The following is a 21,930-nucleotide window of genomic DNA, read 5'->3' as shown; positions in this document are numbered from 1 at the left end:
CTAACCTAGAATGGTAAGAGGCTGCTTCCCTGGGGGTCGTAATTTGTTCCCAAGCTCTGTATACTGGCAGCAGAAAGGCAGAAGCACTGGCCCATTCCCCTTTTACAAAAGAGAAAGCAGCATCTGCAAAGGAAATAGAGCTCCACAGCAGGAAAGAAGGGAGCTGCCTAATCCCTTTTCCCCACTGGCCACACACCTGATACAGGACAAAGAAGAAAACTGGCTAAACAATTTCACAGTAGATTTTCCTATGCTTAGAAAATACAACACCGTAGATTTCAAAATATACATGATTCACCTACTTTGAATACCAATTACATTTGTATTATCTCTCTACAAATGTATGTAATTTTCTTATATATATATGTACAAAGCAATAGTTTCTTTTAGTGACTAACATTAATGTTGCATAGTGGAACATTTTGCAACTGTGCTTTGTCTGAAAACAAAAAAAGAATATGTTAGGATTTTAAAGTGCAACTAAGACAGTGATTTCCTCACCACCATCAGTCACACAAATGCTTTCATTTAAAAAAAAAAGGGGGGGGAGGGGGGGGCTTGTGGTTGTTGTTGGAGATGCTTCAGTGAGTCCTGCAGCTCATTGCACTAAGCAAAGTCTATTGAAGTATACTTAGCCAGACTTCTTGCAACACCTGCTGTTTAAATGCCTTAGAAATTTCATCATCAAGAAAAAAACTACAGAAATTCCCCTCCCCAAAATCCAGTTGTTAAACCATATTTCCTACCAATATGATCACCATCCTAACTTGCAAGAGGCACCAGTCAAGAAGCAGTGGTGTCATCACTAAGATGGTCTAAGAATAAAGCAGATTAAAGGCTTGTAGAGAGAGAGACCTATCTTTTACTAGGCCAACTGATAAAATTTTAAAAAACAAACAAGCTTTTGGACATGCAAACTTTTCAGATCATCTTTCTTGTTTTCCTCCAACCATATCAGCTGATCTAATAACACATTACTTCTACAAACAAACCTACCTTCAGGAGTTAAGTCATCTCTGCACCAGCTTCAGTTCACAGGACACACCCCTCTAATACCCTAAAGCCTCAGACACTCACACAAAACTACTTCTCACTGCAAGACACTTCACACTTACTTTTCGGGAGGGGATGAGGGGGGATCCAGAAGTATAAGAACAACTTTAATAGTACTACCACATCTCCCAGCAGGTCTCAGCCATTAACATGAAGCACAACGAGCAGCACTGAGCCTGAGGAGTCGCACTGGGGCCCCAGACACTCACCAGCCAGGGTACCAAAAGCAAGGGAACAGGGCAGCAGAGATAAAGACACTGTGTAATTCTTGCTTGGAACAGCAGTGTTCCTTCAGCTTCCACAGGGGAGAAAAAAAAAAAAAGAATCTCACTACCACCCTGCCAATGCTCTTGAGTCTCCTGCATAAGTTTAATTTAGGGAAATCTTTTCTATCTGTTGTGCAAGGAGAAAATAATTCAACAGGTCTTCCAGACCTACCTTCTTCTATTTAGGAAATAAAAAAGTGGAGAGGGAAGCATTTTCCATTCCTAATTAAAGACTTAAACTACATTTTAGCAGAAACTGTACTTTATTTGACTGTGGCATTACTGAAGCATCCCCTTAATGATGTAGCTTTATCTGAGGGAGGTGGAGCCACAGACACCTAATCAAAATCACCCTCCTAAAGGCTTGGGCTGTTCAAGCTTTAAGAATAATTGATAGAGATCAGAAACTGTGGTTTTAATAATCTAATTGGTCCTATATTGCCCAAAACTAGCTCTAGGGCTGGAACAATAGAAAGATTTTTTTAATTTGATTATCTAGTGGTTTTAGAAAATGCTTCTCTTTCCCGTTCCAAACCACAAGCCTTGCAAACTTCTTTTCCCTGCAGTGGTAAAGAGTCATAACAATAAAAACATAAAGGTACTGCTTTTTACAGGCTTTATATGCTAATCAGACAATACCATGGTGATGAGTACTTTGAGCACTGGAAAGGTGGGCCATGGTGGATTTGTGACCGCTTTTCATGATTATTACTCATTTTGTTCCAAATGACTTACACCTTCAGTGCTTAAACAGAGATAGAGGTGTCTAGACGAGGAGTGCTCTTGCCGGAGTATGTAATTGGCTCTACATCACCACACTCCCTGTATGGAAATTGTGCTGGCAAAGCTCAAGTTACCAGGAAAAAACCATTCCAAGAGCAAGCGAAGAGTAAAAAGCGCAACATGGCAGTGTCCCTGCACCACCCTTGTGGCCTCCTACCATAGCCATTTATCCCAAGACACCTCTCCACATGTCCCTGGCATACACACAGCTGGGTTCACAAACTCAGACCCAGCAACTGCAAGTAACTTTGTAATTAATCTGGAAATTATATGCCACATGACTCTTATATGAGGCTCAGGATTCATGGCTAAATCAGGCTTGAGGAAGGGCCATTCAGAGAAGTCCTGTAAAAACAACCAAGTTTTGGTCTGGACACCATTTTTGTATTTTGGTTGAGCACAAGATACACCCCTTTAGTTAACCTGCTAACTAAAGTCTCCCAGATGCTTTTCCTCATCTTTCACTTGTATATCCCTTCCCCAATCTCCACAACTCATTCCTGGAAGTTAACATGCCACTGTCATCATAATTTCAGATGCCATCTGGTTTGAAATCTGGTCAAGCAGAATTAAGCTAATTAAGCTGAGAGTCTACTGTTCATTAATTGCTCTGCCACAAATTTACTTCCTTCCACAACACTATCCTCCAAAACAGAAAGTTTCACTTTAAAATACACTTGTTGCCTGTAGGGCCACAGAGACAATTTATTTGACACCTCTCTATTCTCTTGTTAGTACTAGCATGAAAAAAACAGCTCTACAAGCTGTGAATTGTCCTATTCATATCTCTGCAGAATATATCCAAAAGGACATTCCCAGCCTTTTCTTCACTGATTGCTTTAGCAGAATCATCTAGTTTATGTACTTTATTCTTAACCCAAATTTGCCTGTTAAGGCATAAATACATTGAAAGGAAAATGTGACATTAAAGCTGATCACTCACCAAACTACAGGAGAGCCCAGAAATCTGACACAGTCCCAACAATTGCTACAAAAGTTCAACAGGGGCACTGAAGAAGCACGAGTTTATCCTTTAATCAGAATTGCCACAATAATCCTGAAACCAAAGGAAAAACTAGCAATACTCACTGTACCTGTTACAGAACAGGGAGACTTAAGCACAGACATGACTTGCTCAGAACAATATTCTAGGCCAGCAGCAGAGATGGGAATAAAATCAAGTATTTTGAGGCCTCAGGTAAGTAATCTAAACGTTATCCCTAAAAATTATGTCAGAATAGAGACCTCTAAAACAAGATCCCTCTTCCCTATCATTATATGGCAGGCAATATCCCTCTTTCTCACATGCAAGGGAAATAACTGATGAGTCTAAAAATATCCACAGGAGTACATCTCAGTTTTTTATAGTAGAAGGGCAATTGCTTGGGATCCAGAAGAACTCATTCAAGGCTGTGGTTTGTGCACTGCCCAGAATGATGAGTACCTTTTCTAAAAAGAGCCTGCAAAACATCTAAATTCAGGCCACACAGTCCTGGTTTATGTTCTCCTGCACCAGTATCCACCACTCCCACAGCAGCTTTGCTCCGTGAGTGATAACATGGCCTGTCCTAGATTGCAAGCCAGCTGTGCCAGAGGGGACATACAAGAGTTTTTACCCTGCCTCAGTGTGATGCACAGCTGCTCTTACTCAGCTCCAGACGTGTCAGCAGCCAATAACCCCGGCTCTCCCCAGGCTTCTCAAAGACTGAAAAAAATTTGCAGTTGCCCTTCAACAGGCTTTCATTATGTGGGTGGTGCAAGTTTGATTGAAAACTGAAAGGACACTGACCTGAAAGTCATTTTTAGCAACGGTGTCAGTGGTACTTTCTCATGATCCAGAAGAGGTGGGGTGGTAACAGAACAGCCCTTAGACAGACTTTTTATGTCCTGTATTTTAACACATTAAATCTGGCATCCTTGGTAGCGTAAAGCAAGGCTTTAATTTTCTTGTACTGCATTTTACTGAGCTGTCTACTGGCAAAGGCTTACATGGTCAGGATGGTATCTCTTCTGTTTCCACATAACTGAAAAGTTCTGTGAGGGAATACCTGTAACAAAGGTATACAAAGACCCATCCATGACACTCACTCACTTGCAAGGCTGTTCTGATGAGCACGTTTCCCTGCCTTCTCGGAATTATGCAAAATGTCAGCTTTCTTAACACACAGCTCTGAATACCCAGCTTTCCAGGAATTTGCCAAGTTTCTCATACTGCCTAATAAACACCTTTGTGGGGTGCATTTCACACTCATTTGGACCAGGCATCTATTATTTGCTTTTGTGAATTAGGTGGTTTGTGAGATTAAAAGAACAAAAAACAAACACAACCGACCTCCTCCCTCAAAACAACTGGTGCATAGCTCGACTTGCTCTATATCCCCCATACACACTTTTTAATTTTGTGCAACCACTTTAATGTGGGAATAACGTTTATTCAGATCTGTTCTATGATGTTATTTTGTTAAAGCATATTTGTAATTGCAAGGCTATAAACAAATTAGAGGCTTTCTCATTCCTAAAATCCAGCCTTACTGTGGGGAAGCTGCCAGTAATGACAGTAATTTATTTTAGCAAACAGCACGTTCTGACTAGGCTAAAAACAAAGCCTACTTGCTCTTAAAAGTAACTGCCTTTGAACTACCTCTCCCTAGCTTAAAGAATTCAGACTGAATCTCTTTCTTCCCACAGCACCAGTCAGAGGTACAGAAGACAGAAACCACAACTACCATCCCTGTTCTACCAGGGCAGTCCTCATCTCTGCCCTGCTCTTCTCCCAGGATGACACTTGCTGGGCCCATCCCAGAAACAAGAAGGGCCACTAAAGGGGAGGCCTACTGGAAAGCTGGAGAGGGACTTTTTACAAGGGCTTGTAGTCATAGTACTAGGGAGAATGGTTTCAAGCTGAAAGAGGGTAGATTTGATTGGATATTGGAAAGAAATTCTTTACTGTGAAGCTGGTGATACGCTGGAACAGATTACTCAGGGAAGCTGTGGATGCTCCCTCCCTGGAAATGTTCAAGGCCAGGCTGGATAGGGCTTCAAGCAACCTGGTCTAGTGGGAGGTGTCCCTGCCCATGACGGGGGGTTGGAACCGGATGATCTTTAAGGTCTCTTCCAACCCAAACCATTCTATGATCCTATGAGTCTATGTATGCAGCTCAACTTCACCATCTCACAAACATATGTACTTTAGAAAATAGAAAAGTAGGAAATTTAGTTCAGGTTGCTTTAAGTAACAGCTTGGTTTGAAAGAAGAGCATAATCCTCCTGTTGTCTTGGATTCCAATAGGAACAATCTCATTTGTCAGGTCTAAAGCTGGTCTAAACTACATACGAATTAATTTAAGTTTTGGGCTTGGGGTTTAGGTTTGTTTTTTTTCCCCTCACTGTGAAATCTGTGAGTGTTACTTTTCTGATCACTCAATTCTTTCCCTTATGCAAGCAAACTTGCCCATTCCTACCATCTGTGGGCAACTGTCTGAAACCCCTTCATGGATTAGCTGCACTCTTTTTTTTTCTTAATTTAAACTTACCTCTAAAATTCTTATAATTTATCTTTTCCAGCCAACTCACACCACACACGAGTCAAATGATCATGTAAATACTCCTCTTTATGGTTGAGGAGTAGCAAAAAATCACAGTCTGCTTGCTGCAAAAATGGCTTTGCTGGAGCCAGCCAGGCAGGCTGATAAACTCAATAGAGCATAGCAGAAAGTGCTCTGCAGAACTTTCTGAGAAGCCAGGAGAGATGGGTAACAATAGACCAGAAGAGAGGCAACAGAAGGAGCAAAATTTGACTGTGGAATGGAGGAGCAGTAAAGGAGAAATGAATGCAAGCTATGGGGAGGCAACGGCTTCAAGTGAGCTCCAGAGAGCGGAAAGGACTAGAAAAGCAACAGTGTGGATTGCTAGGAAGATCAGAGGGAAAGATGAGAGAGAAGCACTATGAAGTGGAAGGCAAATAAGGAGGTTGCACAGAAGGGGAGTGGCTAAACTAAGAAGATGAATGGGGAAGGGAAGGCACAGAGCTAGAAATATAAAGTGGAAGGAAAAATGGACACGTGAAGGATGGAATGAGGTAAGGGTCTAATGCATTGGATAGGACATATAAGAGGAAAGACTTAGGAAAGGCAGAATGGCATCTGAAAGGTAAATGGAATCTACACAAAAACACCAAATGGAAAAGATAATTCTACTTAATGTTTTTTAACAAGGTAAAAGTACAAATTTCACATTTGTTTTTAAAGTAAAAGCTGACAAGTTTCAAAATATTTTTTCATGTAATGTGTTTTTTTCATGTAATGAAAGGTTCTTGCAGGAACAAGCTGGGGGAGCAGAGACTCCCTAGAGCCTGTCCATGGACAAGGAGACCCTTGTAAAACAAGAGCCAAGCTGTACTGCTGAGAACCACTAAGATTTGTACCTTCCATGCAAAGTAAGTATTCGTAGTGCATCCTCTTAGGCTTTCTTAGAGCAGAACATCTAAGGTAAGAACAATATTTGGGAGAAGGGGAAAATAAGGGCTGCCTTATTTCACTTTCGCCTAGATCTTCTAAACTGATTGCACTGATGTCTTGGCAAGTACCCTGAAATTTCTCCTGCCTTCACTGCACCTATTATATTGCACCCTCACAAAACAGTTCTGCTAGTTTTGTCTAGAGAGCTGCTAAAGACCCTACAAACAATACTCTTTCCTAACAGAAAAGGGTCACAGAGTTAGGTAGCAGCAATGAGAATAATTATTTTTTTTAAAAGCATTCCTATATTAGAGACATAAATTTGATTGTATGTAACTTTTAAAATTAGTTGATTAACGTCTTGGGAGCTTTTTTGTTTCAAATAAAAGCCCTTTTGATTAAATGGGAACTTGCATGGGAAGATACCATTTTTCACTAAAATACTGTGGATTTTCATTGAAAACCAAAAAACCTTCCTCCTTAAAACAAGTAAATTTTAAGCTTTTAAAGTTTTAAGCTACTAAAAATCAAAACCTATTGAAAAAAAATTCTTTTTTTTTTATTCTTTTTTTTTTTTTTAAAGTTATAAACCAAACCAGAGCTGTGCAGGAAGTTCAGGAATATGCATGTATGTGGACACAGGTGCTAGCTTTGCATCATCACCAGGGATAATTCCAGCTTTCTGCATACTTACAAGCACACATGGACAACTCCTCAACATGAACCTGGTAAGATGGGCAATGGCAGGAGTAATGTTATAGCTATGCACATTTTTGTAAGATATTTTTGGTATTTCAACAACACAGGCATGACACATGCACACTATTCTAGTAGAGAATACTAGATACATACCAGACACCTAATGATGTTAGCCTTAGCTTTTTCAAAGGAAAATCCTTAAGAAAATTAAAATATTCAAAGAACTGCAGCTGACACTATCACTTTGACTGAATCACCTTGTCCCACCAAGCCCAGTCCTTCCCTGGTGCTATTAGCAAAAGGAGTCCTCTGGGAATTTGTCCTGCTGCAGGTCTCAGGATAAACTGCTATACATAATGTAACTTGTCACAACTTCTTCATTACAGAAGAGTTGTAAGCCATGCATCATACCTCCAACAAGCCCATTTTCCTTTGTAGTCTCTGTTTTGACAGTGGATTGATTTGATGCCTTCATCTTTGAAGTATTAATGGATTCCAGGAGGGAGACAAACTCTAAAAAGTTAGATTCATTAGGTATCTGTCCTTCTTTAGCTTCCAGATCTGATTTAGAAGTTGGTAAGGTCTTTTCTTTGTCAGATACTTCCATGAAATTCTTACTTAAAAGCACATCTGTCCCACTGTCTACACTCAGCACCCGCATATGCCTCTTTTCATGAGCAGTTCTACAAGACTGTGGGTCTAGGTTCTGGAGGTCTTCCTTATAAGTTAAATCCATGGTCTGGACATTTTCAGAAGCATTCTCACAATTTGGATCCGAACAAGTGTTAGTTTCTAAAGGAGTATTTGCTGGGTTGCTGTGATCCTTTGCTGCATCACCCGATTCATAGCCAGAGCATTGGTTGGATGACAACTCGGCCTTGAACATGTCTGGGCTTCTTTCGCTTTCACTAACTCCTGGACCAGCCTTACCTTTATTGTCATCAGACAGGTCAAAAGTGATAACAGGGATTCTAAGCTGTTCGTTAGTTTGCTGACTTGGCCAATCTGCTGTCACTATACCAGACTCAAGGGCTGAGCTCGTTCTCTCAGTTCCCAAGGCCTTTAGGTGGACAGAGCCTGCTAGGTCACTGAGGGTGGTGTTTGGTGTAGTACTCATTGTGATGACAATTTTAATGGGCTCACATAGCTGGTCTCCAGGAACAGAGTTGTCCACAACTGCAACAGCAGTCTCACTGTCTGAGCAGTCAAGGTCCTCCTGGGTATTACCACCATTGCAAGGACTTCCCAGGTGCTCAGGATCTTTGGTGGCAATGGCACTGCACTGTGGGCAGTTACTGGTAAAGCCTGTCTGTGGTGATCCATCTGGCAATTTCTCTCTTTTGTAGCTTTTAGGATTACTCAAATGGTCTGAAATAACTGAATTTTCACTGTCCCATGGCTCTGAAGAAACTCCAGTCCTTAAAATATCACCTTGTGATGAAGAAATATTGGAGAAGTTTTTAGCTACATTTCTGTCCACAAGAATATCTTGGGATCCATGCTGTCCATATGATTGTCCAGTCCCTCCTTTTTCATTTATTCCATTACCAGAAAGTGTTTCCGTAGCAGCTGGTTTTGCCACTATTGCTGATGTGGTGGCACCTGAAGCAGAAGCTGTAGAAACAGGTAATATATCTGTTTTGATACAGGGTGAGGTAGATGAAACTGGTGGTGTAGCCTGCTCTTCTAATACCATAACACCTAATAAAAAACATACGGGAGTTAGGTGCCACAGACATGAACACAATGCATTATTAAGTATGATCTTTAGCTACCAAAATCTGATTCAGAGCAGAGCAAATGAAGCATGGATTACATGCTGATTAACACAGCTCCTAAGCAAGGATCTTTTTAGTTAGCTACATGTGAAATACTACAAAAGCAAGCTGGAATCTTTCCAGGACAGGATGGGTGTAGCAGCATGAAATAGCTATTATCAAAATTAAAATGTTTTACAGAATTATCCCCACATAGGGAGAGATGAAAGAAAGAACAAGCCAGTATGACACAAGTTTGTTACATCACTTTGTGCAGTTCCTAAATAGCCCCATAGGATATGGTGATCAACCTTAACAAAAAAACTAAAATATAGAGACATCACATGCACTGAACCTGTAGGCTATGCAAGGCATGCTGGAGTATACACTATTAAGAAAAGGTCAACCATATCAACAGGAGTGTACGGTCAGAAGACATTTAAGTGCTCAAAGATGCAATATGCAAATTAGCTTCCTAGCTTACTGCTTTCCAGAGATACAGATTTCCCAAGAATGTGTGGGGAAGGCTCTTTCATCTCCCCATGTCGCAATGGGTAGGAAGACTTGCATGCTCACCAAAAAAGCTGCATCCTGAACAGCTTGGGTAACAGCTGAGAAAGCTTGCTCTGTTAAAATTCCCTTGATACTTTGCTCTCTTGAGCTTTTCCATTGAGCTGCTACCATAAGGCACAACAGAAGATGCCATGGGTTCCTCTGCACCATTTTTTTTTTTGTGGCAAGCAATGATTAAACAAAGATTTAAAGGGGTTTATAAAGCCTTTAAAATACCTCTGAGATCTTCAATAGTCTCCCGTGATGGCAGTTCCTAAAAATAAAAAGAAACACACAAAATTAGCACAGGAATTTATTAAACTCTGTTGGAAAAAAAAAAAAAAATTCTATCAATGCAATAGCTATCTAATCAAAGGTCAGTTACAGCACTGGTAAATTGCTTAACATCACTGATATTTGGACATGTACCTTGCACAAAATGCAAGGGGTGGGTGAGGGAGATGGTTCTAGAACAGTCATGCTTCAAATTGCATCACTATAATTGTGTGTGATGTTTGGCAAAGGGAAAAAAAATGAAGTTTTTTTTAAAAACATTTTGCAGTGCCTAATTCAGACTAGTTTGGTTTGGGATTTTTAATGATTAAGGAATAGAATGCATTAATCTGTTCCACTTTTCCAGCTATATGTTCCCAAAGCACTAAAATGAAAAGTTTGGTCTACAGTACTTGGTAACATTTTCTGAATGGAAAACTAAAGAACCGAGTCACTGAATTATCATAGAGTCATTTAGATTGCAAGGAAACTTTAGAGATCATTTAGTCCAAATCCCCTCCACCATACGCACACACTCAAAGCAGGTTAGAGCAGGTTGCTCAGGGACATCTCCAGCAGGGCTCTGAAGATCTCCAAAGATGGAGATTTCACAACCTCTCTGGACAACTCTTCCAGTATTTGACCACCCTCTTGGTGGAGGTGCCAGGGGAAACCAACCAACAAAAAAAAAACACATAAAACTTTAAATCTAATAGATCTAACTGTAGTTTTCCATGGCCACAAGTTGCAGCCACTGTCCCTTATCCTGGGCCTCAGAAAACAGTGTGCTCAATCTTTCCTGTGTCTTTCCATCAGGATGCTGAAGACAGTAGCAAGTTCTTCTTCTAGTCTTACAAGAGGTTTTAGCCTTGCAAATGCTAAAACATCCTATCTGCCTGGCCTCATATATTGTGTGCCTCCTTCCCCAGTCACCTTGGTGACCACTGATGGATTCTCATCAGCAGGTGAATGTCTGTGGGAACTCTTTCAGGAGCTCAGAACTAAACACAATACTCCAGAGGAATACTCCGGGAGTCTAAATTCAAGAGCCTAAGTGCATAACTAGAAAAAAGTGTATTGGGAAAAATTAATGTGACTCTTTTTCTGGATGACAGACATCAAAACCATTATCTCCTAAAATTTAATTGTGGTATTCTAGCAGCAGGAACAGGAGATTAGGTCTGACCTGACCCAACCTACATGTTTGGAAATGGGAGAAATGGACAAAATCCCAAGAAGAAATGTGGTTGCAAATTGGACAAATATCAGAATATTGGGGAGGTTGGACAGAAACAAGGTGAAAAATATTTTACCTCATAAAAGAAAACTATTAATGTTTCTGAATCACACAGATGTTACAAAAAGGTAAAAACACTCCAGGAAATGAGGAAATAGTTCTGATTCAGACCAGGATTTGAACAGGTTGCAGTAATACAGACACAGGGTGGGAGGGGGAGAGGATATGAAGACAGAATGAAGTATCAAATAGCTACTTATTCAGAGATCACTAACCATCCTCTGCACTGACTGAGGCAGGAGTCCTGTAGAAAAAATAGCACGGGATCACATAATTAAAGATTTTATCACAGTATATATGGGGAGTAGCTTAAGTTTACACAGACAGTGTTCATTCTGTTTCTTAATTTTTGAACACCTAACTCTTCCACCTAGTTATGTATGTCTCCTGTTTTTTCTTTACTAATAACATCAACATACATTGCCTTTATCACTTCATAAACTATTCATTTAGAAAGCATAGCCAATGGCATGGAATGCACCTGTAACTTTTTCTAACCTCATATAGAGATCTCCTAGATTTAAATAATGGTTTCTATGCTTTGTTTAAATACTTAAGAGAAGTGCTGGGTTCATTTTATAAGCATAAGTCTAGTTACACAGAACCACATTATTAATGCTCCAGGGGCAGATCCCTTCTGAGGCAATGAGAGGCTGCTCTGATTGCATTAGCTTCTCCATTTCCTTAAAGCAGCCATGAAAACTAGCTGCTCTTGGCAAAATTTACAAAGGCCATTTAGTATCTACAGAGCAGAGTGACCCCTCCTAAGAAGTGCAGAATTATATATACCACTTCCAGCTTTGCAAACCCAGACCCTTAGGACAAGGCTGACTGACAGCCCTGGTATACCTAGTAGATCCACAGAATGAACCTCCATCCTCAGAGCAGACCTACTCTTCAAGTGATCAAGTGTATCTAGCAATACAAAACTCCATGTGGTAAGCTGTGGACTACACAAAGTTAAGACACTATTACAGAAAACTACATACTAACCATTGCTCCAGGTGAGTTCTGCAAGTGCAGAGCCTGTTCCCTTGAACTGTCATGAATTGTTTGGGTAGAGCCATTTTGGTTGGCCTCCATGATTACATCGTTATCCCCAGTGTTATTGCTGAAAAGGAAGCAAATGAAAAATAAAGCAATGCTCCTTACCACAGAAGATCACCATGAGATTTAGGAAGAAGCTGAGGAGTAATAGTGGAAAGGAAAAAGGCAGCACAGCAGAATGAAGCGAGAGCACATTTTTCCCCTCCAATGCTAAAAGCACAGAGCTGAAAAATACCGTAAACCCTTTTGCACCTCCTTCCTCACCAAGACAACTCGCTAAAAATAAATTAAAAATAAAAAGCTCTCAATACAAAATGTATCTGGTGTCTTAGGAAGTAGAGCATTGTGATGAGAAATACAACAATGTATCTTCAAACTCCCTGTGTGTATACAGTGCCATTTAGCCTGCCTGACACACACATGGATTTACTGGCACAAAAAGATATTTGGGGCTTCTCATTAGACATGTAACAGTCAAATGCTACCCCTTTCACTATTTCTGCTTTTTATGTCCTTTGACTGTACTCTTGTGTACACCTTGCTTATCTGTCTATTGACAATACCTCTGATCAAACAATGATTTGAAATACAAGACATAATGTGTAATAATAATTAGATCACAAAATAAAGCTGTTCCCCTGCTTTCAGCCAAGGCAAACATATATCCATTATTAATTTTGTATGTTTTAAGGTAACTTGTTGATCATTCCTTTTGTGGATGCACTCAACTATCTGCTAACTCTTCTTACAAATATTTTCTACTAGCCTTTCCATGGATATAAGCAGTATTTTTGGGCAAAGTTGACTAATGAGAACCAACATATGTTCTCTTTTACAAGGGTAACACAATAAAAATTCAGTTGAAAATAAAATCAATGCTATGATGATATATCAAAAAGTATGGGTTTAGGCTTTTTTGTTTGGTTGTAAGGTTGGTTGGGTTTTTTTCCAAAAAAAAAAAACCAAACCAAACCAAACATTTTTCAAACCCTACAGCTGTATATATGCTTCAGGGTTTTTTTTACCTACGGGTCTCAGTCACCTTTCCACAATTTTTTTGGTGGTTATCTGACTTCAAAAACTTGTTATACCAACCTGCCAACAACCAGAGCAGCCCATTGGAAGTCATGCATCTAATACTATGTTTTTATTTTCTGATCAAGTGATTAACTAATGGACCATTGTGCCTAGGACCTCCTAGGAGAAATAGCTGTGTGATTTAACACACAAGTTTTAACTGATTCTACCTGTACTTCTTAGCCAAAACAAAGGCAGGATAATGAAAGTTCAAACTAATTTCATTATCCAGTGAACAGGAAAACACTGAGATTCTCTTTAAAGTTGAGCCAGCTGAGAACAACTGATGAGACTCTTGAATAACTGTATCAGACATCTGTAAGTAGGAAAAGGCTTTGTGGGCTGATGAGCACTAAAGAGGAATAGAGCCTGAAGGGCATCATCCAATCTAAAATGAAAACCTTGTATGGTTCGTGACACACACAAGAGGCATTTCTCAGAGGACTCTCAATGCAGGCAGACCTTAACACATCCAGCAACATCACTGCCAGGAGTGTAGCACAGGTGTGCATGTGTAAAGACACAGAAGAGCAGTAGCATGGTGGTAAACAAACAATCTTGATGCTATTTAGCTCACCCAGAGCTAGCAGTAGCAACTGCAAATGCACCAAAAATACCCAAAGCCAGTTATTTTACCCAGAGCTCTGCTGAAGCCTGGCTGGTAGTCCTAACAAATCTATTCAGTTGAAGCTCTGTTTGGAAATTGCTATGCTGCCATCACTATTAGTGTACCTTATTTAAGCACTTTTCACACTTTCATAATGCCTGGGAAGCAGCTTGCCAGCTTCATTTGTTTGCAAGACTCAAGCTTGAAAAACCAGCAAAAGAGGTCCCATTTATTCTAAAAAGTGTACAGTGGAATATTCTACTTATACACCAATATGCAAAGTGTCTGTACTAATCCTTAGCCGAGTACTATTTTTACCTTTAATACCATCTCAATCTGGAAGTGGCCTTATCAGATTTTACTGTTTATTTACAGCAAAGACATAGCACTTGACTCCTCAGTAGAGAGTCTGCAAGTACCTACCAAATGCTCCAGAGAAATAAAAGCAATTCTAGCTTTCCTCATAAACAGAAGCATCACAGGAAGTCACAATAAAACATAAGGGGGAACTTAGGCATCTAGGTCTGATCTGAGAGGGAAGTTACCAAAAGCACATAAAGGCAACATAAACTCAGGCTTTCAAAGCTGTGATATTAAAGCATTTTCTTTTCCGATGGGTATGTGCCACTTCCTCTCCCCTTCTCGGCAGGCAAGTGTAGCAGGAAGAGGAAAAAGTAAGCTTCCCCAGTGAACCCCACCCAGGTTTTCTATGGGATCGTTTAGCACATCCCAGACAGGTCTTCCTACTGCCTTCTTCTGCCTTCATTGTGCCCAGCTGTGGCTTCACCCTCTACATCAGGTGTAGCTCTGCCTGCTTCACCTCAAGCATTCTGCAGCCACCAAAAATAAAAGCAGTAACCAGGTTTTTTAAAGTGCTGTTCCTCACAGAACTCTAAGGACTTTTCCTGCAGTCAACAGGCATTTCTGCTGTATAAGACCATGGTGCAAACTCATCGTTTCACAGAGCATACCAGCAACGTGCAATGAAAACCTTACCTATGATGTGAGGGCTGAACTTTTGGAACCTCTGCATCTTTACACTGTGTTCCATTTTTTCTTGAGAGCTTTTGTTGAATTACTTCGCCTTTATCAAACATAAGGTGCAGACGATAACTGATCACCTTTATTACAGTGAAGAACACTGTCACTGAGCTGCAGTACACAAAAACTGTAACTGCATTTGCTGGAAGAGCCTACAGAAAGAAAAAATATAAACATAATCACAACAGCTCATTTTGAGGAGATTCTACAAAATTTTTTAAAGTCATTTTCAAACCCTTTATTCCTTACCCATTATTTGTGCCTCTACTGAGTTTTGCAAACACAAGAAGTAGTGCATCATCATATAGTGTACTTCTGAGTATATATTCTGAGTATATAGTGAGTTCTGCTCACAAAAAAGGCCCAAAGATTTGTTCAAATCATTTTACAAGATTTATTCTTCTTTTGATTAGCTGTGGATATTATTTATTTATTAACAAAATCAGTAAAACCTCTTCATTATCCAGAATAATGCAGCTGCAGCCGTTCATAAACTACGAACTTATAAAGATACAGACAAAAAATGAAACATTAGTTATCTATAAATGGGATAGCCCTTCCTTTTGAAAAATTCTGTCATCTTACCCTGCTTTTCAGTTATGATTTAAAAGTAAAATACTGCAGTTCGATCTCCTTTTTCTAACACTTCACAACATGTTTCCAAGTATGTCTACCACTGAAGAATTTTAAATAATTAACCAGGACCAGTCAAAACAAATGAATAAAATGCATTTGGAGAGGCAGTTTCTTTGAATTATTTTTCTAAAGTTCATAATTGTTAATTTGCAGCTGTCTGTGATCTGATTGCTGATCTGTGGTGAGCTTCATGTTTCTTAGTCATTAAAATTAATTACAGTTTAACTATAGTCTGTAAAATTCTTTCACAGACGTGACATACTAGCAACCTTTTAACAGCTAAATACTTGCTTACAGTAAAGGGCAAATCGTAGCAATGGACACTTGCAGTTACAATTGAAGGGCCAAAGCCTTGATCATTATAGTCATGGAACACCCTTATGTACTGTCACACAGTTGCAGGCTGACAATGAGTTTAATCTCCTCTCGGAGTTTTGTTTTTTTAAACAGACCATTACTACATCCCTGCACAATTTGTACTGGGGGATGTGGCAGTGGGCAGGAAGGGAGAAAGAAAGATTTTTAATAGTCAGGATTTGCTAAAAGCCTACAGAAGTTATTTTAAGAACAGTCTTTACTTTCAGCATCAATCTATCATTTTAAGTATCAGCATTGCAGGTCAAGGAGCATTTGGATCTAAGAGACTAGAATTTTTTCAGATTCATAAATAAACCACACTGACCACACAGGTGATGGGAACAAGGCACACTTACTTCATCTCTAAAACAAGTCACCACATTTATCTTGATGTTGAGATTAACATGTTGAATAATTTCTGTCTTAGTACAAGCTAGTGGGTTGCTATTCAGCGGCTGCTTCTTTTGGCTTAGTGAGACTTCATATCTTCAAGATGTACATGTGAAAAATTTGAGGCAAATCCTTTTTTAGTACTATTGTGATTCATATACAAAAAATCTACTGCACAGAAGCAGAGAAGCTATTTAGTGTGCAGGTACTACTAATAATCCTTAATGAGAAATACATTACTTTCTACAAGTTGAGGCGTAGTCTGTTAACAGTACTTTATGGTACCATGCATATACCGAAACTAAGCATACCCTTGAGTTATTTAGCAAATCTGGGCCAGAAAGAGGATCAGTTTGCAAGGAAATGCTCTTAGGGTATAAGATTTGGTGGCTGAGGTTGAAGAATTTGTGGTTTATGACTAATGTATTTGCAAAACACAAGTTAAAAATTGCTTGGTTTCACAGAGAATGATAGCCGAGTATCTGTAACGATTTTTCTTTAAGAGACATCTGTTCAATTCCCAAGGAATCTCTTCAATTATGCATTGAAAAGCACAGGCTGACTGCTCATTATTAAGTAACAGCTCAGAATGAACCACTAGAAATGCTCTGTAACAGAATCACAGAGTCCTAGGGGTTGGAAGGGACCTCGAAAGATCATCGAGTCCAACCCCCCTGCCAGAGCAGGATCACCTAGAGCACATCACACAGGAAGGCGTCCAGGCGGGTTTTGAATGTCTCCAGAGAAGGAGACTCCACAACCTCTCTGGGCAGCCTGTTTCAGTGCTCTGTCACCCTTACAGTAAAGAAGTTTTTTCTGATGTTTACGTGGAACCTCCTATGTTCCAGTTTGCACCCATTGCCCCTTGTCCTATCACTAGATATCACTGAAAAAAGCCTGGCTCCATCGTCCTGACACTTGCCCTTAACGTGTTTGTAAGCAATGATGAGGTCGCCCCTCAGTCTCCTCCAAGCTAAAGAGACCCAGCTCCCTCAGCCTTTCCTCGTAAGAGAGATGTTCCACTCCCTTAATCATCTTAGTGGCTCTGCGCTGGGCTCTTTCAAGCAGTTCCCTGTCCTTCCTGAACTGAGGGGCCCAGAACTGGACACAATATTCCAGAGAATCAAAGGAAGCTCCTAGATTTCTATGTGGAAAACTGGACCAGTTTTAGCAAATGCTGAGTGCTGCATGTCCTCATCCCTGCCTTGTGACCAGACCTACTGAAGATGTGCTTGGACCCTGCCCTGTGGTCTCCCTGCCCATCTGCCCAAGATATCCAGGGCTGCCCGAGCATATATGCCATGCATGTTCACAATCCCAAGCCTGCCTGTGTATAATAAGGCCTGTGCATCCTTAATATTCTCAATCCTGAGGCAAGTGAAGTAGCACAAGCCAGCAGCTTACTCCCTGCCCACATGAGGAATTAGGAGAAAGATGAAGCTGACAAAGGAAAGTCCTCAATTTTCTGAACCAGACCTCTTGCATAAGGAAGCAAATGTCATATGACTGCAGTTGGTGTTCCCAGGTATGGATAGGTGAATGCTATCAAATCTGCATAACCTAAGGAGGAATAAAGTTATAGACCACTAAGGAATTATATGATAGATTAATAGCTGATGCAATTTAGTTATAATTAGCCTGGTTTCCTATGGAAACGAGGTTTTATAATCACACCATGTGCCTGTGTATTCATCACCTCTCCATCCCTTCAGCTGAATAACTTTTTAATTCTTTGGCTATTTTCAACTAACTTTGACAGAATCCTCCCCACTGGGACAAGGTCACAGCAGCACACCTCCTGCATTAACAAGAGGAACCCACACAGCTCTCTGGCTTTTCAATTCCACCCCAGTGACATGAAAAGTTTTAATTGAGCTGACATCTTATTAGAAGAAAAAATGCATCCACAAATACAAATTCATTAGAAAGCAGGCTTCATCACATCCCACAGGTTTCTTTCCTCTTACCCAATTAAAAACTCTGTCATAATGTACTTTTTGTTTTCCAGTAGCTTCTGATGTTGTACCCCATACCAGAATAGCGTGGGGTCACAGGCAGAAATAGAGGCTGGTTTGTTACAAATGACACCTGACTTACTCCAGCAAATGCAACAGAGTTGCCTTTGCTTAGGTCCTCTGTCCTCCCTGAGAGGGATGGCCAAATTCTTCTTCTCCTGTCTACAAACATTATTTGGATAGCAAAAAGGTAGAGGTGATTTGGATATATACTTCCCAATATAAAAGTATGTAACCTTTGAACAAAATACCACACCTTGTAAATTGGACTGAATAATTAAAGTGGATTAGAACCAGATACATCCCACCTGATGCTTGAGGACCTGAGGTATCTAAAGCAAGATGGTGATGCACTTGGGCCTTGCTGTGCTACACAAGACAAATGAGAGGCCGGCCAAATAAACAGGCAGTCAGCCACTACAATGAAGCTTGCAGAGGTATCAGTGGGAGATATATTGAAGCCAAAGATACATATTTTTCTGTTAATTTAGCTGAATTAATAACTACGAGATGTTCATCACACAGTATAAAATGTGACAAAACGAGTAGCAAGTAAAATTCCAAGAGTGCACAGTCACTTGTAAGCGTGCATCCTACCACACACCATACAGCATAGCCTGCTTCTCTTTTGTGGAGGTAGATGTATCCTTACTTGTACAGAGAGATAAAGTGGGATATAAATATGGCAAAATGAGACTGGAAGTAGCTGACACACTGCAAGTTTTATTACGGTTTACCTCTGAATAATTTTTGTGCCCACACCCTTATATTGCCACGCTGTACTTCGCAGCATGATTTGAGGATTTAAAGCATAAGATGTAACAACCCTGTAAGTTCAAGGGCTTCCTGTGCAACAAAAGGCAGATAAAACGCTGCCTAGGCCATTCTGGGGACTCCCTGAAACATGGATGCATATTCTCTGGTGGCTTGGAAAATAAGCTATAGTACAAGCACTCCTGAAGTTAATCCCTGTATCACTAGTGTTTCACCGGGGCTGAATTCAGCCCTGTGGATTTGTATAACAAGTATCACTGTTTTGTGGACAAAACACGTGGGAACCCTATGCTGTTTGCTGGAATAAGATAACTAATTCCTAATTTGAGAGTTGACATTGCAAAGTTAGAAGAGATCTCATTACAGTTTTGAAAGTTGGTTTTAACCACAGTGATGCTCCAAATAATATCCAATATACATTTTAATACATGTTTACTACTATAAAGGATAAATGAGAAAAAACAGGAAAAAGAAACACCAATCTGCATTTTCAGGGGTGGGGAAGCTAGTAATTGCACCATTAGTACCAGAGTAAGCTATGCTGACAAAGCTAGAGAATGAAAACCTTGATCCACACAACAGAAACAACTCAATACTATAAGCTTCCTAATGCTACTGTCAGCACATCTCTGCTGAGCCTGTGTGAAAAATCTAAGAATAGCCAAATAAAACTGTTTCAAGGAGATTTTATTACTTTGACAAAAGTGTGATTAGAGTTATCCCAATCAAAAGAATTTTTTTTTAAAGTACTCTGATTTATTATGATTTTGCCATTTCAAGAAATGTCAGTGAATGCTTCAGCTGACTACAAAACTATTCACATCAAGTGTATGACAAATATCACCACAAACATTACTGAATATTATAAATAAAATTCCCTGAAGAACCACCTGCTTTTCAACTAAAGGTTAAGTTTCTAGGTGGCGAGAATATGTCCTCTGTAAAGTTTACAAAGCCTAACCACTTAAAGGCAAGAAAACAAATACTTAAGGACATGATTAGTCTCAAGCAGCCAGCATAATAAATCCCTTATTCTTATCAAGGCTAAAGAATTCCTGTAGCAATACATTAGCTCAAGAACACAAGTCCTGCATTTAACTAGATGATTCATCAGAAAGTCAGCCAGTCTGCAGGAAAAGTAAGTCCAGCTACATAAGCAAAGATAAGTACCAGAGAGTTCAGTAGCTCAGTTAAGTTTTCTCCCCTTCCCTTCAAATAATGTCCTTTTTTAACCTCAGCTCTGACATACAATCTTCATATCCAGAGATCTTCTGTGCAACCTTGCATGCCTTCATTCATGCTACTAGTTCAGAAGCTTTCGACAAGGAAATACATGTTCTTTCACATGCATACTTACATAACTGGAAAAAAGTTAACCTTCACGTTTTTCTTCTTTGTAATCACACATACCTCTTAGACAGCAAGCCCTACAATTTAAGACTCTTATTGGTTTGCATAGAAAACAGACCCTATCAATCAAAAGCACATTGTTATCTTGTTTCATTAACTCCATGAGCTATGTCTACAGGAATTTGCTGCAATCCGTGCCACAAAACAGAGTTTACTAATTGATTTTTAAAAATTCAAGATTTGCTTTTCGCTGGGATTGCAGAGTGATTCATGAATGCTCTTTGCTTTTGAAAATCAGGCCAATATCTGACCATGTAGGGTGAAGAGCCCTACTTAGAAATTTTATCCAAGCAAAAAAAAAAATATCTACAGAACTTAAGAATTTGGTTGAGTCACTGTGAGAACCAAAGGGATGGAAATCGTTTTGAACTCAAGCAATATGAAGCTATAATACTGAAGAACATACTAGTGAATAGATGTGATGATCCAGCAAACTATACTTTCAAGCCTTTCTCACACAGCAGGAAAACAGACAAAAGTAGAGCAAAAGTTTCAAGTGTGGTTGTTTGGGTTTTTTTAATATTGTTTAAAGTCTGGGAAACCAACTCCAGTTACTCTTTGCAATGCTTAATTTTCAGCACAAAGCGAGCTGCATGTCACAAAAAACCCATGTGACTCACCAGTGACATTCAGCAAGGTGTATTAATTACACGGTATATGGATTTTTCTATGTATTTCCCCATCTCAGCAGGTAAAACTGGAGTGGATTTGATCAGGAAAAAAAAAAAAAAAAAGTCTCTAGAAGAGATGTTTTGAACAAACGCCCCTACGGTCACTCAGCATTTGCAGAGGCCAGCACTGCACCCCTACCCCGCAGCTCAGCAGGACGAAGAGCTCAGGCCTCAGAGTAACGCGCCCTCAACCTTTGGGCACAAAAACCTCACACGGAACCCAATACACCTATTTTTCTACAGTCCCCCCCACCCCGCCCGACGGCCGGTTTAGTCTCCCCTGTGCGCTCACGCCCCCGCCGCTGCTGCCTCCAGGCTGGGGTCCCGGGCAGCCTCCCCCCCCAGCTCAGCCCCTCGCCCCCCCCGCCCCCTCCCGCCGCGGGCCGGCTCTCACCAGGTGCAGGGCCATGGGCAGCGTCAGCAGGAAGAGCCACAGATAGAGGTGGAAGCTGTTGGTGAAGGCGCCCTGCTCCGGGTCGTGGTACCAGCCCCCGGTCAGCGCCGCCCACACGCCCTGCCCCACCAGCCGCGCCGCCGGGGACACCATGGCCGCCCCCCCCCGCCGCCGCCGCCGCCGCCGCCACCGCCGCCCCTCAGCCGCCCGCCGCCGCCGCCATGCCGGGCGCCCGCGGATTCTCCCATGGTGCCCCGCGACGCCGAGCATCCCGCCCGCCCCACCCCGAGCGCCGCCGCCAGCGGGCCGCCCCCCCCCCCGCCGCCCCCCGGGCCCAGCGCCCCGGCCGTCTCCGCCTTCAAGCGGTGCGGTGC

General features: G+C 40.8%; 1 protein-coding gene across 1 annotated transcript in view; it reads right to left on the bottom strand.

The window, feature by feature from the left end:
* The window catches only part of PCNX2 (pecanex 2), a 156,460-nt gene extending 134,751 nt beyond the window's left edge, over positions 1-21,709 (bottom strand). The window contains exons 1-5 of the mRNA XM_051614230.1: positions 21,557-21,709; positions 14,865-15,061; positions 12,131-12,248; positions 9,805-9,841; positions 7,670-8,959 (exon numbers count right to left, since the gene is read on the bottom strand). Of these exons, the coding sequence (XP_051470190.1) occupies positions 7,670-8,959; positions 9,805-9,841; positions 12,131-12,248; positions 14,865-15,061; positions 21,557-21,709 (1,795 nt within the window). The remainder of the gene's footprint in view (positions 1-7,669; positions 8,960-9,804; positions 9,842-12,130; positions 12,249-14,864; positions 15,062-21,556) is intronic.
* Positions 21,710-21,930: the final 221 nt, after the last annotated feature.

This window comes from Apus apus, chromosome 3 (assembly GCF_020740795.1).
Source record: "Apus apus isolate bApuApu2 chromosome 3, bApuApu2.pri.cur, whole genome shotgun sequence".
NCBI classification, from domain to species: domain Eukaryota; kingdom Metazoa; phylum Chordata; class Aves; order Apodiformes; family Apodidae; genus Apus; species Apus apus.
Note: the sequence above shows the minus strand (reverse complement) of the source record. Positions and strands in the feature narration are given on the sequence as shown.